The 22,239-nt window shown below is 49.1% G+C and overlaps 1 protein-coding gene across 2 annotated transcripts in view; it reads left to right on the top strand.

Annotated features, from left to right (window-relative positions):
- Vwf (von Willebrand factor) overlaps positions 1-22,239 on the top strand; it is a 135,771-nt gene that overhangs the window by 71,866 nt on the left and 41,666 nt on the right. For both annotated transcript variants that reach the window (XM_085839881.1, XM_085839882.1), the window contains exons 19-28: positions 2,732-2,835; positions 4,349-4,487; positions 6,408-6,542; positions 9,426-9,572; positions 13,367-13,507; positions 13,683-13,796; positions 15,159-15,315; positions 15,746-15,904; positions 16,953-17,088; positions 19,628-21,006. In XM_085839881.1, the coding sequence (XP_085696007.1) occupies positions 2,732-2,835; positions 4,349-4,487; positions 6,408-6,542; positions 9,426-9,572; positions 13,367-13,507; positions 13,683-13,796; positions 15,159-15,315; positions 15,746-15,904; positions 16,953-17,088; positions 19,628-21,006 (2,611 nt within the window). The remainder of the gene's footprint in view (positions 1-2,731; positions 2,836-4,348; positions 4,488-6,407; positions 6,543-9,425; positions 9,573-13,366; positions 13,508-13,682; positions 13,797-15,158; positions 15,316-15,745; positions 15,905-16,952; positions 17,089-19,627; positions 21,007-22,239) is intronic.

The raw sequence follows: 22,239 nt of genomic DNA, 5'->3' as shown, positions 1-22,239 counted from the left end.
CAATCATGAGCTGATAGCCCTTGGTGGGCATCCCTGCCACGCTTTCTCCAGTCTTCTACAGGCGTCAGAGCTTTTATCTCAGCAGCACTGTCGTATTCTCAAAGGACATGCTGGGCAGAGGTGGCTGCCTTCAGGTCACACTTTTGGCTTCAATGACTTGCTACATAACTCAGTTATGGCTGCTTACCTGGCTTGCCCACTTCCTGGCCAATTCCCTTTATCTCTGTGGTTCTCAGTTGCCAGGGATTTCTTTAAGACTTTCTCTGAGTGTTTTTGACCAGGATCTTGTGTCTATACCATCTCTCTCAAGTCAGGAAGTGTCCACACAGTGCCTGGGAACCTTTTCTTCTCCTTTAAGGTCCTGTTTTGCCTACTGACCAGTCCCCACATCAATGCTGTCTTGCTTAACACAGAGCCCCTATCTTGATATTGCAGCCTGCCAGATAGTGATGACACTAAGGCAAGCCAGGGCACAGAGGAGAGTGCGCCCGGCTAGTGAGAACTCACAACAGTTGTGGCATCACTATCCTATTGAAGAGCTGGGATTTGGTGTGGTGTCCGTTTGAGGAGGGCTGGGCACATAGACCCACCTAGATGAAACGGGAGCATAGAGATCCTGCAGCGTGGCTATTCAGGGTTCTTGACAGTGGGGTGACTTTTGGGAGGGAGGTCAGCATAGACAGTATGTACAGCAGGAGGCCTGGGAACCTGTTGCCACACCTGCCTGCAGGTGAAGGACAGAGAGTGTCTGTAGAGGTGAGACACCAGGTGAGCAGGGCTAGGGTTCCCTTCTTGTAAATGCAGCTACCCATCTCCACTAACTGTAGCAGTGTACATATATTTACCGCTAGGTGGCAGACTTCAGACTGAAGTCTAAACTGACAAAGCTTGGATATTGTGGGCATGCAACTTTTTTTTTTTCTTCAACTTTTTATTGATTCTTTGTGAGCTTCCCATCCTGCAACCCACCCATCCTTTATTGTGAACCTTGGAAGGCTCCTGAAGGGAGATGTTTGCAGCCTCTCCTTGCTCCAACCAACTGGCTGCTTTCTCTGTTGATCTCATAGGCTTCTTGTCTTCTAAGAACATGGTAGCAGCAGGCTCAAACACTATCAATGAGACAATGGACTGGCTTCTTTCTAGCTCTTTGTACCCATACTGCCCCACCACTTACAGGGCAAGGGACTTGAGGACACCTCCTAAGGCTGAGAGATGTGGTACTAACTGGAGAGAATATTACTCTTTCCACCTCCCAGTGCAGGTGTGTGTGTGTGCGCGCGTGTATGTGTGTGCATGTGCGAGCACACATATAGTTTTAAACGATGACTCTGCTATGGAAATCCTCTGCATACCTCTAAGCCCAGGATCTAATTTAATTCGAAGGTCTAGGAACTCAGGCTTGCAGGGGATCTTACCAGATCACTGGACTGGGGGATCATGCAGACTAGCTCCCTCTTCTTGCTTGCCAGGTAGTACTAGAGAACAGCAGCTGTGGGCCTCCCTAGGCTGTCCCAAGGGACAGGAGAGGGTAACAGGGGAGAATATATGATCAACGTATATTATATCACTTCCAAGATAAAGTCCCACCAGTGCAGCTATCCAGGGCTGCTTCTTGGTTGAGGTGGCAGTGGATCATGGTGGTGGGGTTAGGTTGGCCTTGGCAACTCTTCTTCAACCCATCAAGCCTGAAGGTCTTGTTTCCTTCCCTACCCACGTGTCCCTAGCAGACCCAGGAAGTGTAGCAGGCTACAGAGTCGCTTCCTGAGGGGTTGAGGAAGGAGGAAGGAACCTCTGTGGATAGTGTGTCAGAGCATTGAGACTAGAAAAGGTGACCCTGGGAGAAGCGTCACCTGATCCCACATATCTTGGACGTGCTTTGAGCGTGGCTTTGCTATGTTTCCTTTGTCTTCAGTCCCTGGAGGAGTCTAGGGTGCTAAATGCTTATTAATTCTTGTCAAACAGGACATGCATTTTCTTTAATTATGGATATAACACCCACTTGTCAAAGAACATTTGGGAAAAAAAATTAAAATTAAAAAGGAAAAAAAGCCCAGCATCCTTTATTCCAGCTCACTACCTGGTTAACAACAACAACAACAACAACAACAACAACAACAACAACAACAACGACGTCTATATTCCATACGCATGAAATTTGGTTCACATGTGTGTACAGTTTACTTCTCCATTTTTGAAAACTAACAGCTTAGCTAGGCATTGCTCACCTCGTTAAGGAGTCCTCTGGAAGATCCGTTAGCACTCCGCAGCAGACCAGCTCCCGGGGAATCCTTAAGAAGGGCATCATTTGCCTGTCTCTGAACACTTGACTCTTTCTTTTCCCCAGTTCACTGGTAAATAATTCTCCTTTAGTCGCCATCCACACTCCCATGTCCTCTGGAGACACTGTCTGTGTGACGTGGCTGTGTCTGGTATATATACTCCCAGGGCTTCTGACATGGGTTTCTGAAGTCTTTGCAAACGTGTCCTAGGTTATGACACCCAGCAGGATAGAGGCAGTCGACAGGGAGACACAATGCAGAAGATGCCCATGTCTGCCACACCCCAGTCTGCTATTGACTCCTGCCCTGGCTACTTCCTTGCTTAGGTTGTTCCTGGTTCAGTGTCTCTCTTTACGCTGGCTCCTGGCAGACTTGAGCGCCAGGACACATTCTCATCGTGGCTTGATATCAGTCCCTGTGACCCTTGACACACTTGCGTTCTTCTCCTCTAGGTCCGGCACGAAAACAAGTGTGTGGCCTTGGAGCGGTGTCCCTGCTTCCACCAGGGTGCGGAGTACGCCCCGGGAGACACAGTGAAGATTGACTGCAACACCTGGTGAGCCTCTGGGGTGCCCGCCCAGGGGCCCTCCGTCATGCTAGCACCAGGATCTGTGGGACACAGGACTTTTGACACTTGTCCTCACACCCCATGGGAACCCCAGTGCTCTTTTCCTTGCTCTGCCTCTGTTTCCCCATCTGTGAGATGCTCCTTTCCATTACTGCTCAGTCACACTCCTGCTCCCTACAGATGGGCGACTCTGTTCTGGGAGGATCTTCTTCTACAGAGGCTCTTGCAGTGACCTGGCCAGGTATGGGGTGGGTTTGGAAAGGTCCTCTCAACTCTCTCTCTCTCTCTCTCTCTCTCTCTCTGTCTCGCTGTCTCTCTTTCTCTCTGTTTCTCTCTCGCCTTCCCTCCCTTCTTCCCTTCCTCCATTCTTTCCTTCTCTCCTCCTCTTCTCTTTCTATTTATTTTTATTAATTGTACAAGGTAATCATTTCATAGACATTTACATACATGCATATATAATGTACTTTGCTCACACATTCTCCAGTGTCACCGTCCCTTGGCCCCCTCCCTACTCCCACAGTTCTTTCCCCTCCCCCGAATAGTTCCCCATCTACTTTTCTATCTTCTAAATAAATCCGGACCCTACATATGAGAGCAGACATGATAATTGTCGTTCTGAGTCTGGCTTAATTAGCTTGGTCTCCAGGCTCCATCATTTTCTGTGCACATGATGTGTTTTGTTCTTCCTTAAGGCTGGGTCTCAAGGCTCATCTCTTCCCACAGGCTCTGTGTGCTCTCAGAGTGGGCTTGAGGGCACAGGGTTTTGGGAGGCTTAGGTTTCCTTCCGCCTTCTCTGACTATCCTTCATGGGCACCCCCTTCCACTCACCCTTTTAATCCTGGGCTATCGACAGTCTTTGAGGCTCATGTGGACGGAGGTGGGGTGGAGGATCAGTGCCTAAGGACTGAGCTCACCACCTCTGACGCACGCACGATGAGCTTCCCTAAATCAGCTCTGGTTAAGGGCAGTGAGGGGTGGGACATGCGGCTAGCAGATCGCTATAGATATAAACACTTAACCGCACACAGAAAGCCACTCCTGGCTGACTCGGGGTCTGGTTTTCAGTCTCTGAGTGTTTCTGATGCTTCGACCTGCAATCTCTGTTGGTCTAAAGGGGTTTTAGCCTCAGTGTGTCTGTGATGCAGTGAGCCTGTGGCTAATCTCGGGCACTCTGTAGCTTTTAGGGTGAGGCTACACTCTAGCGAGTCCATGGCACATGGCTTTGAGAGGACGCCTGGCCTTCTCTTCACCCACTTCACTCCATATTCTGTATCCTTCTGGGAGCAGCCTGGCCTTCCTTTCTCCTGCAGACTCTGTGCTTTGAGGCCCATGTGCCTTCCACAGGCTCCAAATGCTTAGCTTCTTGAGGCTACCTACGTGATGACCTGGCGTCTTCAATGCCCCCCACTGCCTCCTTGTTTCCTTGTGGTTTTTGTCTAAGGCCTGTTTGAACCCCTGGTGCCTAAGGTACAAACCAGTAACACTTGATGGCTGTCCCTAGTGTCTGCCGGGAGCGGAAGTGGAACTGCACGAACCACGTGTGTGACGCCACTTGCTCTGCCATTGGTATGGCCCACTACCTCACCTTCGATGGACTCAAGTACCTGTTCCCGGGGGAGTGCCAGTATATTCTGGTGCAGGTGAGACTGGAAATGAAGAGAGGGGGGGGTGCTATCTGTGTCGGGCAGAGCAGGGGGTGCCGTGGGAGTCTCTGGGTCAGGTTTTATCTATAGAAAGACCTTTAGGGTTTGGTTTTGTCAGAGTAATTTTTTTTTAATCGCCCAAAGGATGCCCAAAGATGTAGGAAGTTTAAGAACAGAATTTCATTTTCTGAGCTGGACTGGTATGGTGCTCCTCAGGCCATTTTGGTACAGGTATAGATTAGAGAAAGATGGCTCTTCATTTTGGTGGACATTAAACCAGGGCACATGGGAGCTGATCCTGGATGCCACCCTCCCTGATAGCCCATTGTTAGGAAGTATTCCTGGGCAGGGGGATTGCCTGCATGACCCCTGGAGTGTGCTGCCTGACCTATGGTCCTATTGAAGTTGTCACCAGTTTTATCCTTAACATGGTGAGGCTGGGGCTGCAGGTGCTGCTCAGTCCAGCAGGAAGAACATAGACCATACTAGGGAGCCCTGCCAGCCCCTGTGCCTCCTCAGACCCACCTTGTGGGCTCCTGTGATTTCTTCTGTTGGCCGACACCACATAGCTCACCAAGGAGGACAAGTGCTTTTCTCAGAGTTGAGATACTAGGACAGACTTGACTGATGTGGCTTCTCTGTCCCCGTTCTCTGGGGGAGGAGGCTGTTTGGAATGATCTGAAGGTAGGACTTCAAAATCGGAGAGGGAACTGCAGGACCTGTGTGGCAGGCATTATGGGTAACCAGGGTCACTATGTGCAGACATGCTGGGAGGGGGTGGGACCCTGGGGCATCAGCCAGGCTGGCTTCACATACCCCAGGCCACCCAGGGAGACAGTGCATTGGGAAACAGTGCTCACACACCTTGAGATGGCTTTTCTGATGCCTCTGGGCCTCTGTGTGCCCCTTAGAGCTCCTCCACAGGCTCTTTTCCTTAGCAAAGGTTCAATGTGTCTATCAGCTTCCAGAAACAATGGATTTAGCGTGTGGAAAGGAGTCAGGGGCATTACCACTACTGAGCGGCTTGCACACCTTCCCCAGTGACCCATTTTTCAGGATTCCCCTTCAAGGCTGTGTGCTTATTTCTCTTTCCCACTTGGCTTGCCTTTTGGAGCTCTCTCCTGGGGCGCTCCCTGTTAGTTAGAGGCATCGTCAGGTTGAGCTTTCTCCTTCCAAAAAGTCAGCTGGTGACAAGAACCAGGCAAGGACCCACAGCCTTGTCCAGCTTCTAACCTGTGGGACCCAGGAACCAGCTGAAACCATTTCACCCAAAAGTATCAGGAAGTGGACTGATGCTCACCTTACAGATGGCCAGGCTGTGATTTCTGTATCTCTGTGTGTGAGAATATGTGTGTGTATGCATATATAAGTATATGGTTACACATAAACAAATACACATTTACAAGTATATGTGCATATATATATGTATATATATACATATATATGTGTGTGTATGTACAGGTATGTGCCTGTGTGTGCATGTTTATCTGTGTGTGTGTGTGTATATGTTTAGGCATATATATTATATGCTTGTATATGTGTATGTGTGTATACATATGTATGTGTGTATGTATGTATATGCATGTGGAAGTATATATGAATGTGTGTTTGTGTTTGTATATGCATGTGTGCCTATCTGTGTATGTGTATGTTTATATATGCATTTGTATGTGGATACATGTGCTGTCCTCTAGCTCCCCTGTTTTCCTTTGTGTTTGCCTCTGTGCTGAGTGTGGGTACAAGGTCATCTGTAAGGGCTGAGGTTAGACCCCTGAGAGAGTTTCCCTGGGGCTACCTCTCCCTTTCCCCCATGTACAGGGTTCATCTGATGATATTCTCTGACCCTGGAAGTCACGATGCCATCTTCTGCTCTGTGAGAAGGGGTAATCGTTCCCTCTTGGTGCCCTCTCTCCCTAGGATTACTGTGGCAGTAACCCTGGGACCTTTCAGATCCTGGTGGGAAATGAGGGTTGCAGTTATCCCTCAGTGAAGTGCAGGAAGCGGGTGACCATCCTGGTGGATGGAGGGGAGATTGAACTGTTTGACGGAGAGGTAAGTGCCAGTCTCTCCCCTTTACCTTTATGTCCCCCTTTGTCCCTTCATTTATTAGGAGCGGTTCCCCAATGTTCATTTAGAACTGAGCTGGTAGAATGGCAGCCATTGTAGAGAATGAGGTCGAGCTGTGTTAGCTGGTCTTGAGAGCAGAGCAATTGACAGACCAATACAGGCCCGTGTGAGCCCATTGTGGTTCAAGTGTGGGTATGTGTGTGGGAGAGGGTCTCCTACAGTGATCTCTGCCTGTGTATCCTCATACAGTGCTGACTGGTGGAGGTGAGCAGAGTGTGGCAGGCAGGAGGGGTTTCCCTTCCATGTACAGTGGTCCCCCTCCCTTTTAGCCACAGAGGGATAAAATCCCCGAGAGATGCCTGAGATCACAGGCAATACAGAACCCAGTGTGTTCCGTTATGCATATTAGTAATGTCTCAGGGCTTCTATTACAGCGACGAAACACCATGACCAAAAAGCAAGTGGGGGAGGAAGGGGTTTATTTGGCTTACACTTCTATATCACTGTTCATCTTCAAAGGAAGTCAGGACAGAAACTCAAACAGGACAGGAACCTGGAGGCAGGAGCTGATGCAGAGACCATCAAGGGGTGCTGCTTACAGGCTTGTTCCTTATGGCTTGCTCAGCTTGCTTTCTTATAAGCCCCATGACTACCAGCCCAGGAATGGCACCACCCACAAGGGCTGACCCTCGCCCATCAGTCACTAATTAAGAAAATGCCTTACAGGAAGGAGACATTTTCTTGTTTTTTTTTCTCAACATAGTATCTTTATTGATTATTTGGAAATTTCACACACTCGCTTCCTATTCCTCCTAGATTCACCTCCTACCCTTGTGTCATCCCCCCCAAAAGAAAAAAATGGAAAAAATATACCAAGTGTGATTTGTGTTGCCCATGTACTTACTGGAGCATGGTCACGCCCCCAGTGGTCAACCATTTAAAGATAACAGAGTCATCCCTGCTTCCAGCCATTAGGAGCCATTTTTTTTTTTTAAACTATGAAGAGCTATAGTTCAGCATCCCTACCACAAATCTTAAGGACTCTCATCAATGGACCTGGAGGCGTTTTCTTTTCTCCCTCCTCTCTGATGACTTTAGTACGTGTCAAGTTGGCATGATGTCGGATTATTAAGTGGACAGAGCAAAGCATTAATGTTGGCTAATAATAAAGTAGAATAATGTCTGCAATGTGTTTTGATCAAAGTTATCTGAAACTTAATCAGCATTCTGGAATTTTCCATTCAACACTTCCGTAGTCACCTGAAGTAAGCAACAAACAAACAAACAAACAAAAACAAAAGACAAAAACAAACAAACAAACAAACAAAACGTAGGAAGCAAAACTAATGCTACCCAGGGACCACTGCATGCCCGAATAATAAAGGGATGTTATGGGATGCGGTTTATATTTTAAGGAGATTTTAAAAGATCATGTGGATCCCAGGGCCTGGGTGTGCCAAGCAAGCACCCTTGTACACAGATACACCCCCAGCTCTTCAGATTAAGATTTCTGACAAGCAGAGAAGAGGAACAGAGCCAGCAGCCACAGCCTCTGTACCCCGACAGTTTAAGAAGTGGCGAAGGGCAGATCCCCAGCTCCACCTTGAGGTTCTGCCTCGGTAGATCAAGATGGAACCCTGGAGTCTCTGTTCAGAGTGGCTGCTTGTTCCCGGGTCACCGATTTGATTCAGCTGGTTTTGGTTTTCTGCTGTGCTACAGCCTCTCCAAGTCTGGGTTCATTGGCTCCCGCGGCCTCTGCTTGCACCCTGATGTTTTGTTAATACCCACCCGTGACAGCTGGGAACTTGAAGTGCATTCTCTACAGACAGGGAAGAAAAACTGTTCAGCAAGTTTGCTGACTGGGAGCCAGCAATGTCAGCTCAACTTCAGAGTTCAGTTCTGTCTGGGGCAGATGACAGCAGAGAGGCTGAATAGAAGATGGCAGGTCTCCTAGGGGGGAAGATTTGTAGAGATGATGAGCCCTGTGTGAGGCCCGTTTCTCAGGAGAGGAGATCTCTGAGGGGTGACAGGTTCTTGGTCTTGGCCTCTACTTTATGCATCCGACAGTCAGCCAAGTGCTCTGCAGCGGGCTTTGAGGGTTTGTCAGTGGTGATGACTCTGGCAGAGTAAGTAGTTTGGGCTAGACTTCTTCTAGAAGTTTCTGCCTGGAGCATGAAGCCTCATGGTCCCTGTTCTTCAGTCTTGACTCCTGATGGTAGTCACTTGGGAGAACAGAGAGTGGCAGGAAACAGGAAAACAAGTCGTGGGGCGGGGGGCGGTCATAGGTGGGTAGCGTTTTCATCCCATTGACTAGAGGTGGTTAAAATCATGGCCACATTAAAAAGCAAGTCAGGGCCGGGCATGGTGGCACACACCTTTAATCCCAGCACTCGGGAGGCAGAGGCAGGCGGATTTCTGAGTTCGAGGCCAGCTTGGGCTACAGAGTGAGTTCCAGGACAGCCAGGGCTATACAGAGAAACCCTGTCTTGAAAAACAAAACAAAACAAAACAAAACAAAAAAAAAAAAACAAAAACAAAAAAGCAAGTCAGGGACTGATGTAGTTGGTGATAGAGGGTCAAGGCATCCTCCCTCCCTTCTTGTGAGGTGACAGGAAGTGTGCTGGTCTCTTTCTCTGTTTTTCTCACTGTGGTCTTGCCATCATAGGAGGGTGGTAGGTCAGACAGATGCAGCCATTCCTGTGGAGCAGAGGGCTGGCCTCAGGGAGTTCTGCTAGAAAGTAGCTGGTGGCACACACAGGTCTCAGGGGCCATCTCTGCTATTGGTGGGCAAGGCAGACAGACTGTGTGAAAAGGGAGCCCTGGACTCTGCCCTCCTTCACCTCATTTTCCCGTTTCTTCCTCCTTCAGGTGAACGTTAAGAGGCCCCTGAGAGATGAATCTCACTTTGAGGTGGTGGAGTCGGGCCGGTACGTCATCCTGCTGCTGGGTCAGGCCCTTTCTGTGGTCTGGGACCACCACCTCAGCATCTCTGTGGTCCTGAAGCACACATACCAGGTTAGCAGGCCTTCTTGCTGCTTCTTGCCTGATTCGTGTGGACTGACATCGGTTCTCTAAGAAGTAACCTGCTGCCCTTTCCCAGTTATATTGGGGGAACAGTGGTTCTCTCTCTGGTCTAGCCTCCTTGCTCCCCACACAAGGAAAGCTAAGTGGTCACAGAGGATGACTGCACGTGGGGAGGACAGAGACAGCTTTAACAGTGTCTTGACTGGCCCAGGAAGGCACACATTTTGTTTTCACTGAGGAGGGAGAGCAAGGATAGGCAGGGTAGCTTTTCTTTAGGTTTCTTAATCCACAGAGGCAAATTAAATTCACAAAATGTTAAATCATTGCCATCTATTCTGGGATGTTGCCTTACCAGTGAGCCCAGGCTAGCACACATGATCATGCACATGCTCGTGTGTGTACATGAATGTGTGCATGTATGTGCGCATGTGGAGGCCAGTCAGTGGGCCTCATTTCTCAGGAGACATTTACTTTGTGTTTTGAGACAAAGTCTTTCACCAGGATCTGGGATTGCTCATCCGTTAGGCTGGGCTAGCTGGCTAGTGAGCTTTGGGGACTTGTTTCTGCCTCCCTAGCATTGGGGTCACATATGCACACCACTAGGAATACCTTTTTAATGTGGGTGCTGGGATTGAACTCAGGTCCTTGTGCTTGGGCGGCAAGCATTTGCCTATCTGACTTACCTCCCCAGGCCCAAGGTTAACCCCTTTTGAGAGCAGAAAGATGATGACATTGTGTGGGTTTCTATAGTTTTGGGGGTTCTCGTGGTATCACTATGTGGTGTGTGTATGACAAGGGTTCTGTTGACTGTGGTGGCTGGTTTGTTCTTGTTGAGAGTGGCCTCAACACCATCTGACAGTGCCATCCATGTTTAGATTGTACACATCAGTGAGGGGTGTGCTTCCCTGGGACAGCCTGTTCCATTTCTAGAAAGGTCTAGCTGCCCCATTATGTTTCTACTCAGTGTATTGGATGGTTCCAGGCACTGTGTGTACAGCAAGGGGAAAAAAAAATCAGGTGTGTGTGTGTGTGTGTGTATGCATACATATATCTACACAAGCACACGTGAATGCTTGTGTACACATATGTATGCATGTCTACATGTGTGAACACATGTGTGTGTGTGTACTCATGCTACTATGACAAATCACTACAATTGCAGCATCTTCAAGCAACACAAGTGCATTGCATTTTAGTTCTAGAAGCCAGAAGGTTGGCAGGGCTGCATTCCCGTGGAGCTTTTATGCTTCCTTGATTCCAGAGACTGAGTGAACTCCTTGGCTTGTGGCTCCACCTCCTGTATTCAAAGTGAGCTGCCATTCAGTCATATCTTCAGGCCTCCCCACCCCCACACTTCTGTCTGTCACAGTGTCTTTTACACTCAGCCCCTTTCTGCCTCTTGTCAGACTCTGTGGTCACATACGGCTTGCTAGATGATTCAGGACATTTTCCTGTCACAGCATAGTAACCTAACTGTACCAAGTTCCTTTGTCCTGGGCATTACTCCATGTTCTGAGTACTCTAAGCTGAGTACCTTATGAAGAAAGGAGGTTTAGTCAACTCTCATTGTTATTGTTGGAGGCAGAAAGTGTAGGACTGGGTGGTTCCAACTGTTTGGGCTAATGGTGGGGACCAGCTTGGCCATGGTGAATGAAGGCAAAGTAGACAGGAAAAGGAAAATGGCCTCATGTAGATATGGTCCACATGTGAGACCTGCTTAATTTTATCTAATTTAAAATTCTATCTATCTATCATCTATCCAATCTATTTGTCATCTATCTATAGATGGTCTATCTATCTACCTATCATCTATCTATCACTTATCTACCTATCATCTATCTATCTATCTACCTATCTATTTATCATGTATGTATCTATCATCTATCTATCCAATATGTATGCATGTACTATGTATGTATGTATGTATGTATGTATGTATCCAATATGTATGTATGTATGTATCTACTATGTATGTATGTATGTATGTATGTATGTATGTATGTATCTATCATGTTTATGGGTGTAGGCATTTATGTGCCTTAGTGTGTGGAGGTCAGCAGATCACTTAGTTCTCCCTGGGGCTGCAGTGTGGGTCCCAGGGATTGAATTCAGGTCATCAGGCTTGGCAGCTGGCTGTGCAGTCTTTATCTGCTGAGCCACCTCAGCTCCCCCTTTAAGAAACAAACAAACAAACAAACAAACAAAACAAAACAATAAAAACCTTATGGTGCGGGAACCAACTGGTGTGCTATGAGAATGACATTATCTCTTCCAAGGGTGACATCACCAGTGACTAATTAAATCCAACTAGGTCTCACCTGCTGAGGGTTATACCACCTCTCGAACTCATACTGGGGACCCACTCGTTCAGAGAATAAGCCCTTTGGGGATTCAACCACACAGTGAAACCACGAGAAGACTATAGTACTGTGTGGGTGATACAATCACAGTTCTTGGATTATGGATAGACATTTTTGATCGAGTCAGTGTTGCTCTCTATAACCATGGTGGAGAGTATATTCGTATGGGGACGTTACTTTGGGTAGGTTAGTTTGATGAGCCCTGTTTGAACAGGTGACACAGGAGTAGATGTTGTCTTAGTCAGGGTTTCTATTCCTGCACAAACATCATGACCAAGAAGCAGTTGGGGAGGTAAGGGTTTATTCAGCTTACATTTCCACATTGCTGTTCATCACAAAGGATGTCAGGACTGGAACTCAAGCAGGTCAGAAAGCAGGAGCTGATGCAGAGTCCATGGAGGGATGTTCCGTACTGGCTTGTTTTCCCTGGCTTACTCAGCCTGCTCTCTTATAGAACCCAAGACTACCAGCCCAGAGATGGTCCCACCCACAAGGGGCCTTTCCCCCTTGATCACTAATTGAGAAAATACCCCACAGCTGGATCTCGTGGAGGCATTTCCTCAACTGAAGCTCCTTTCTCTATGGTAACTCCAGCTTGTGTCAAGTTGACACAAAACTAGTCAGTACAGATGTCTTCATGGAGAAGAGAGGGTGAGGATTGTAACTATCTGGGGAGAGAAGCCGGGTGGGTGGAATAAGATGTGCGATGACCTTTTGTGTAACATTCTCACATACTCCTCAATGACTTATACATGTGGTTCCAAGCCCAGTCCGCAGAATGGACTAAGTCATCTTTCCTTTCCTGGGCCAGGGTTCTGACCGTGTATGGAGAGTAGAGTAGGTTTAAGATTGCCCATCTTCCCTGGTTCTCTGTGGTCAGGCTTGCTCAGGACTCAGTGCACATGCCTGTCTCAGGAGGTGCGTTAGCTCTTCCCTGATGCCATTTCTCAAGCTGTAGAGTTTTCCCCTGTCCCCTTGAATGAGCCACTGTCGTCTGGGTAAGGGGACTCCCCTGCCTGCATCAAGGCAGGACTATTGTGTTCCCTCCTTAGTTCTGTCTTCCATCTGTTAATAGTGGTGCCTGTTGTTCTTTATGTTCATAGTCTGACGAGGGAGGCTAATGACCCACAGTGGGGTCCCAGGGTCAAACAGCCTATGTCCTTCTTCTGCTGTTGACCATGAGACTTGGGCTCATGGCCTTTTTCTGCTTCCTTGGGTCAGTGTGGGTCAGTGTGGGTAGGCACAGGGAAAGGCTCTGGTGAGGACAAGGCTTTGCTGACCATCCTGCTGCTTCTCTGGGTCTCTCTGCCTTGTCTGTTTCCTCCTCCTCCCTCTGTTTCCCCCATTTCCTCCTCCTCTGGTACCTTCTTCCCCCAACCTGGAGTGTGCCTGGGTTTACAGTGTGCATCCCCTGCCCTCACCCAGGAACAGGTGTGTGGCCTCTGTGGGAACTTTGATGGCATCCAGAACAATGACTTCACCAGCAGCAGCCTCCAGGTGGAGGAAGACCCCGTCAACTTTGGGAACTCCTGGAAAGTGAGCTCACAGTGTGCCGACACAAGAAAGGTACACCTGGGGTCTGTGTGGACAGAGGGTCCTCTTATTCTCAGGGGGACTGTGGTGGCCGGAACTATAGGAAATATCAGAGCCTGGAACTAGGTCTCCTGTGTCCTTCTGGGTTGAGTTCCTTCAGCAAGGCCGTCTGATGTTTGGCCTCTCTGGTGCTCTCTCCTGTTCTCAGCTGTCACTAGACGTGTCCCCTGCCACCTGCCACAACAACATCATGAAACAGACGATGGTGGACTCAGCCTGCAGAATCCTTACCAGTGACATCTTCCAGGGCTGCAACAGGCTGGTAAGACTTTGTGGGTAGAGGGGAGGCAAAATGATCCAAAGGCTTGTGCCTGCCTTGAGTGTCAGTGTCCGATGTGAGCACTAACTAGGCTGGAGTCCTGAAAGGGTTCACCACAATAGCTCTTTCTTGGCTTCTAGATGAGAAGAGCATGCATAGTCTTTGAGGGAAGCAATGGCTGGCTAAGCACTTTCCTTGTATGCTCTGAAGTTCTCTCTGCATTGTCTCCAATCAGAGCCAGGGAATTCATTTCCTTGTTACTGTTCTATGTGCCCAGACCCAGCCAGAACCTTTCCAATCATCAGCCACAAGCAAATCAGCAAATTGCCTCTTTAGTGCCCAGTTCCCTTCTCATTCAAACTCATTTTCTGGCATTAAGTCCAGCGATTTGGGGGTCTGCCTTTTTTTTCTGGCTTCTTTTCATTCCTCTCTCTCATACATTTCATAGCATATAACATCAAACAATAGTGACGAAGTCTCCACAGTTAAATGGACTTCTTTGGGCATTTGCACGCATGTGCGCACAAGCATGTATGATTGTGTCTCTACACAAATGCTTATCCATTGTGCACCTGTGCTGTTTCCCTTAAACATGATTGATGGGTTGAGTCCATGTATCTCAGTTTTTTAGCTCTCCAGAGACTTCCAGCCCAGGAACACTCCAAAAAAAAAGTTAGGGTCTATGGTTCGGGAGGCATCTGAGTTAAAAGAATGAAGACAAGGGTGGGGGTGGTGGGGGAGTTGGAGCTCTCAGGAATGTTAAAATGTCTTGGGAACAGCAATTCGTTGGTTGATGAATTAATTTCCCCCTCTGAAAAGCCCAGAAAGTGCAGGAGCATGGTTTGGAGACAAGAAGAGCAAGAAGTGGCCACTGTGGTTGATCATGGTTGTGGGTGGACATTCCTCCCTACAGGGCGACTTAAGATCAAGGCCAAGGGTACCCAGCCAGGCCCCACTAAGTCGCCCCATAGCACCTTATGTTCCAATTCATCTTTACATTCTGCTTGCTGTAGCACTGAGGCAAGGAAAGAGAGTGGCCAATCTGTGTGTGTTTATATAAAATTACTCCACACTCAGGGCTTCAGGGAAGGATAGGCAGCTAGGCAGGTAGGTGGGAGACAGAAAAGGGAACCTTCTAGCAAATTCTGAAGGCATTTTGTAACATAGGAGAGGCTGGCAGTCCTGCCTTATTGAGTACTTAACGGAATCCAGATTAGAAACAAAGACTCTACCCATCCATTCTCTGGGACTTGTGTTCTGCATTCCTTTGGCTCAGGAACCCTCACCCCCATCCCTTGCACCCTACCCATAAGCCAGCGTTCTCACCCTGGCTCAGGCTGAGGCTACCTGAGGTTCTTTCTGTAGGTGGACCCTGAGCCATACCTGGACATCTGTATTTATGACACTTGCTCCTGTGAGTCCATCGGGGACTGCGCCTGTTTCTGTGACACCATTGCTGCCTATGCCCACGTGTGTGCCCAGCATGGCCAGGTGGTAGCCTGGAGGACACCCACACTGTGTGGTGAGTTTCCAGGGCTGCATCATCAGATCACTCTCAGATGCACAGCTTTATAAGCACCTTGGAGGGTGGGGTCGGGGTGGGGCTGGAGGGTACTCTCCTGGGAGAGAGGGGCAGCTTCAGTGCACTGGCTGAGGCATGGCTTGAAGTCAAGCTATGAGACAGTTCATCCTAATGAAATGGTGGGAATGTGGACTCTGAAGGGAATGAAAACATTGATGACATATCTCCTTAAGAGTGGGTGGAGACACGGATTCTGAAAAGAGTAACAATGGTGATGAGGGTAAGGAGGTCACAGTAGGACTGTGAGTAGGGTGGTGGAGTCAAGATGGAGAGGTGGAGACTTCTGCAGAAATTCTGGAAGGAGGGGGGAGACTGGCTTCTTGCATTGCTGAGAGTCACATGGTCACCACCTTTTCTTTTGTCTCCACAGCCCAGAGCTGTGAAGAAAAGAATGTTCGGGAAAATGGCTATGAGTGTGAGTGGCGTTATAACAGCTGTGCGCCGGCTTGCCCAGTCACGTGTCAGCACCCTGAGCCTCTGGCTTGCCCTGTGCAGTGTGTGGAGGGTTGTCATGCACATTGCCCTCCAGGTGAGGCCTCTTTGACTGGAACAGGCTGGAGGGATGGAGGGATGGGTTCTTAGACAGGTGTGCTCCTTCTTCATCCTGTTCTCCACTGTCCAAGGGTGCCTCGCACCAACCTCCAGCTCCCCAAAAATGTCTGTTTGACAGATCTCTTTGTCAAAGCCAGAGCAGCTCTGATGCCACATTGGGGCTGTATCATCTGTCCTTTGATTTTTCAGTAGTGAGGAAAGAACTCACCCCCTCCCTGAGCTCTCCCATGTAGTCACACCCTATTGCTTCTTAAACAGTTTTTTGTGGGCCTATTTGTGGATTTATCATATAGAACAGTCCGCCTGCCTCCCTCCTTCCCTCCCTCCCTCCCTCCCTCCCTCCCTCCCTCCCTCCCTCCCTCCCTCCCTCCCTCCCTCCCTCCCTTCCTTCCTTCCTTCCTTCCTTCCTTCCTTCCTTCCTTCCTTCCTTCCTCCTTCCCTCTCTCCCTCACTCCTTCCCTCCCTCTCTTTTTCCCTTCCTCTTTCCCTCTCCCCATAGAGTCTTGCTGTGTAGCTCAGGCTGTCTTCAAACTCACCATCCTTCTGCCTCAGCCTCTGGAGTTAGAGAAGCAATGTGCTCCAGCAGAATTTGCAGTGATGGCTATGATCCATCCAATGCAACGATGCCTAGTAGATGTGAGGAAATGGCTTCCTCATCTCACTGAATTATGCTTAGTTTACATGAGTAGCCTCATGGCAGGGCATGTTGGATAGCCCAGCTCTAAAGTATTGAGTTCATGCTCGGGAAGAGTGAGCTGAGCCAAACTGTTCCTTGCCTCCTTGGGGATAAGATTTCATTTGTCCTAGGGCTCCGGGGAAGGGAGGGTTGTGGTATAGGAAGCTCCATCTCAGCTTCTCAGAGGGGCAGACAATGCACCAAGAAAGAAGGATGTTCCCTGTGTGGTGAGGTGATCACTGAGGAGTCTGGAGAGTGAGTTTCTGGGCAGGTTCCCCTAGTGGCAGGTAGGTGGAGCTACCTGGTATGAGAGGTGACTGGTGGGCTCCTAATGAGGTGTCTTGTGCAGGGAGAATCCTGGATGAACTTCTGCAGACCTGCGTAGACCCCCAAGACTGCCCCGTGTGTGAGGTGGCTGGTCGGCGCTTGGCTCCTGGAAAGAAAATCACCTTGAGTCCTGATGACCCTGCACACTGTCAGAATTGGTACGGCAGACTTATGGGTTGGCTGCCTCCTATGCAGGCTCTTAGAATCTGGTCTCTGGAACACTTCCAGACAGCATGAACTGAGAGTGAGCTTAATTAGTCAGTCCATCCATTCATCCACCCAACCATCCATCCATCCATCCACCCATCCATCCATCCATCCACTTACCCACTCAACCACCCACCCATTCACCCACCCATCCATCCATCTATTCACTCATCCATCCATCCATCCATTCATCTACCCACTCACCCACCCAACCATCCATCCATCCATCCATCCATCCATCCATCCATCCATCTATCCATCCACCCACTTACCCACCCAACCACCCACCCATCCACCCACCCATCCATCCACCTATCCATCCATCTATTCATTCATCCATTTATCCATCCATCCATCCATCCATCCATCCATCCATCCATCCATCTATCCATCCATCCACTCACCCACCCACCCATCCATCCATTCACCCATCCACCCCCTATCCATTATCCCATCTATCCACTCACTCATCCACCCACCCACCCACCCACCCACTCATCTCTTTGAAGCACTATTGGTTGGGTTTGTTCCTAGTGTCTGATTTTCTTTAAGAGGTGCTATTCCATCCTCAGTGTTTTAAAGAAATTTTTTATGCTTCTCAAGAGTTTTTGCCTCCCCCATTTTTTTCCTATGGAAAACAGGTACTGTTTGAGGGAGTGCAATGTAATATCCCAACATGTATAAGCAGCATGGGGTAGTGAACAATTCTACCTCACTCTAACTGGACATCACATACAATCTGATGATCAGTATCTATGAATATTAAAGATCTGCCCCCCCATCTGTGAATGTAGGAAGGAAAGGGATATGGGATTCTTGGCCCTCAAATATAACATCTTGGGGCTGTGGTCCAGGCCACAGGCTTTCAGAACCCGGTGGGAAGACATTCACTGCTGTCACCCTAGGCTCTTGCTGGAACAAACTCTGGGAACCTGGCTTTGGGAAGGTGAGGGGTCCTGAGGGTGGTTCCTGGACTTTTTGAAGTCCTGCCCTTAGGTAGGGAACATTTATTCAAATGTTGACATAGTCAGCACCACTCCCTGACACCAATCGAGCCTAATGGGAACTTGGGTTCACTGGGGATGGGCTGTGGCTGCAGCTGCCACAGCCAGAGCCTGCCGCCACCATCTGTACAAACAAGAGTGAGCACTGCCCAGGGTGAGTTTTCTAGCAAACACAGGAAACCAGGAAGTATGTCACTCATGCACCGTTAACCAAGGATTGAGGCCATAAATTGTGGGATTATGAGGAAGTAGGAATTACCTTCCCAGTAAGATCCTACCCACCTTCCTTGTGCGGAAACAGACATGAGGAACAAAGGAGGGGAAATGTTCACTGCAAGTTTACTTAGGGCATCCAGCTCAAAGGGAATGGAAACTCCAAGTGTCTCTTGTCCCCTCAGCTGGCCTGGAGAAAGGTACATGATGATCTACATTAGTGTTTCAAGGCAGGTTGGGGACATTGGCTAGCAGTGAGGTCATGGGACATGCCCAGGGTTTAGGGCACTGTCACCTTCTTATATTTACTGTAAAGATGGAAGACCAAGGGAGCAGAATGGAGGAGGCGCATTCTGTGTGGATCCCCACCACAGCCCATCTTGATTTCCCTTGTGGTCTGGCTATGGGTGGCTTTCTGGAACATGGCATGGTTGAAGGGTACAGTGATTACAGAGGGCTGGAAACTTGTCTGGTCCTAGAGAAACCTGTGGGCTGGACAATGACTCAACACAGGCTTGTGGGCATCATGGAGCCAGGCTGAGGGCTAGCCAGTCCTTGGTAGACATCAAGCCTACCATCTGCCTGTTGGCAGAATGGGCAATGGAGCCATCGCCACTTCCTAGATGCAACACATCTAGTCTTCCCACATCCTGTTTCTGCTAGATGGAGCAGTGATTTTACACTTTCATCCGTCTTCCTGAAATCTTCTTACTCTCGTTTGTCTTCTTTCCCGTGAGGTCCAGCGTCATTAAACACCGGTTCAGAATCCATACGGCTTAAGTTCTCGTAACATTTGTAATGGTTTCTAATGTAAACCATTCATCTCCAGTAGAACATTTACAAGGCCCAGCGTGTGCCAACATTTTAGAATGCTATTTGTCCTCAGAGACACTTATAAGAGGGTTTGAATTATAATTAAATATTAATGTGGCTAGAGACATAGATTGGAAGGAAATCAATGTTACATGGCTTAGCACAACAGATCACTTTTCAGGTTCCAAAGTGGATTAAAGTTTGAGGAAGCCTCTGCTTCCTCCGTACCCCATCTCTTTCTCTCTCTTTCTCTCTCTTGCTCTCTCTCTCTCTCTCTCTCTCTCTCTCTCTCTCTCTGTATTCAAGACTCATCTTGGGAAAACATCAACAATGACATCTCACTCAGGTGAGACCTGCTTGATGGGAGCAGGCAGGACGTTCCATGGGGGACCTGCGAGGCAGTCCTGCCAGCCCGTAGGTCCTCCCTGAATCATTGTGGTTTCTTTCCCTTCTGCTACAGTCACTGTGATGGTGTGAACCTTACGTGTGAAGCCTGCCAAGAGCCTGGAGGCCTGGTGGTACCCCCAACTGATGCCCCAGTCAGCTCTACCACCCCATATGTTGAGGATACCCCTGAGCCCCCCCTGCACAACTTCTACTGCAGCAAGCTGCTGGATCTTGTCTTCCTGCTGGATGGCTCCTCTATGTTGTCCGAGGCTGAGTTTGAAGTGCTCAAAGCTTTTGTGGTGGGCATGATGGAGAGGTTACACATCTCTCAGAAGCGCATCCGTGTGGCAGTGGTAGAGTACCATGACGGCTCCCGTGCCTACCTTGAGCTCAAGGCCCGGAAGCGACCTTCAGAGCTTCGGCGCATCACCAGCCAGATTAAGTATACAGGCAGCCAGGTGGCCTCTACCAGTGAGGTTTTGAAGTACACACTGTTCCAGATCTTTGGCAAAATTGATCGCCCTGAAGCCTCCCATATCACTCTGCTCCTGACTGCTAGCCAGGAGCCCCCACGGATGGCTAGGAATTTGGTCCGCTATGTCCAAGGTCTGAAGAAGAAGAAGGTTATCGTGATCCCTGTGGGCATTGGGCCGCACGTCAGCCTCAAACAGATCCGCCTCATCGAGAAGCAGGCCCCCGAAAACAAGGCCTTTCTGCTCAGTGGGGTGGATGAGCTGGAGCAGAGAAGAGATGAGATAATCAGCTACCTCTGTGACCTTGCTCCTGAGGCCCCAGCCCCAACTCAGCCTCCACAGGTAGCCCACGTCACCGTGAGTCCAGGGGTCGCTGGGATCTCATCACCGGGACCAAAGAGGAAGTCCATGGTTCTGGATGTGGTGTTTGTCCTGGAGGGGTCAGACGAAGTTGGTGAAGCCAACTTCAATAAGAGCAAGGAGTTCGTGGAGGAGGTAATCCAGCACATGGATGTGAGCCCGGATGCAACTCGCATCTCAGTACTGCAGTATTCCTACACGGTAACCATGGAGTATGCCTTCAATGGGGCCCAGTCCAAGGAGGAGGTGCTGCGGCACGTGCGAAAGATCCGCTACCAGGGCGGCAATAGGACAAACACTGGGCAGGCCCTGCAGTACCTTTCTGAGCATAGCTTCTCTCCCAGCCAAGGGGACCGGGTAGAGGCACCTAACCTGGTCTACATGGTCACGGGGAACCCCGCCTCTGATGAGATCAAGAGGTTGCCTGGAGACATCCAGGTGGTACCCATTGGGGTGGGCCCCCATGCCAACATGCAGGAACTGGAGAGGATCAGCAGGCCCATCGCTCCCATCTTCATCCGGGACTTTGAGACACTTCCCCGAGAGGCTCCTGACCTGGTTCTGCAGACATGCTGCTCCAAGGAGGGTCTGCAACTGCCCACCCTCCCCCCTCTCCCTGGTATGCTGGTACCCAGTGTGTGGTGATCTTGCATGGGGCATTATCTGATGATGCTCTAACCCCTAGGCTCTCATGCTAACTTCCTGGCTCTCAAAGGGCATGTGCTCAAAGCCCGGCATCAGCCCACTGATATTTGTCCCACCTCCAGGCAGAGCGTCACTGTCACTCTTTTGATGGGAAGAGTCTCCTCTTATTGCCTCTGCTCATAAATTCAGTGGTGGTAGGAGCCCATTTCTAAAATTTAAACAGTACAGAGGACATACAGAAAACGTACAAGTCCTATTCACCCCCGCTTCCCTACCCAGGCTAGATCACCTTCTGCTTGGCAGGCAACTTCTGCTTGTTTTGATGATTGTTAACTGTCCTTTGGGCCATGCTGGCACACGGGATTATTCCAAGTAGCTTCTGTTCTCAGAAGCAAGGCTAGGAGACCTGGCGGCATGTGCAGGTTAAACACACAGGTCCAGAAGCTAGAGTCTAGAACTGCCACTCGCTAGCTGATAATTTTGGGCTTTGCTAATCTCCTCATCTATGAACAGTGGATATCAGCAACTATTTGTGAAAAGCTTGAAACAGCATCTGGCATACTATGGTGGCTTAAAAAGTGCAGCTGTTACTGTTGCTTGCTTGCTTATTTATTTATTTGCTTTGTTTTGAGTCAGGATCTTATTATGTGACCCTGAAACTCTCTGTGTAGACCAGGCATGCCTCAAACTCACAGAGATCCTACTGCCTCTGCCTTCTGAGTGCTAGGATTAAACCATTGCCTTCCTAATCTATACTGGGATCAAATCAGTAACTTGTCTGTCTGTCTGTCTGTCTGTTTCTATAATGAGACAGACTAAGATTTGAACCTCTGGCTTGATCCAAGCTAGGCAAGCACCCAATCACTGAGCCACCCAGCCCTCTTTCCCTTTTCTTTCTGAGGAAGGATCTTAGTAAGTTCCCCAGACTGGCCTTAAAATTACTCTGTGGGCCAGTTGAGCCTTATAACGTACAGTCCTCCCCCATAGCCAGGTTGACAAGCTGATGTCCTTACAGCAGAAGAACCAGTTCCTTTCAGTATCTCTCCATCCCTGCGCTCCGTCTTTTTTGTTTATAGCCAGCTTCACAGACTGGTTAATATCACTTTGATTTTTCTGCTAGTAAGAAAAGTACCTGGGTTGTCTGCATGTGTTCTGGCTGGGTGTTTTCTTCTTATGGTTGCAGCTGTGGCCAGCTTGACCTGGAGTG

Source organism: Mus caroli, unplaced genomic scaffold (assembly GCF_978045245.1).
Source record: "Mus caroli unplaced genomic scaffold, Mus_caroli_1 scaffold_7, whole genome shotgun sequence".
NCBI lineage: Eukaryota > Metazoa > Chordata > Mammalia > Rodentia > Muridae > Mus > Mus caroli.
The sequence above is the reverse complement of the archived record's forward strand: the minus strand, read 5'-3'. Positions and strand labels throughout refer to the sequence as shown.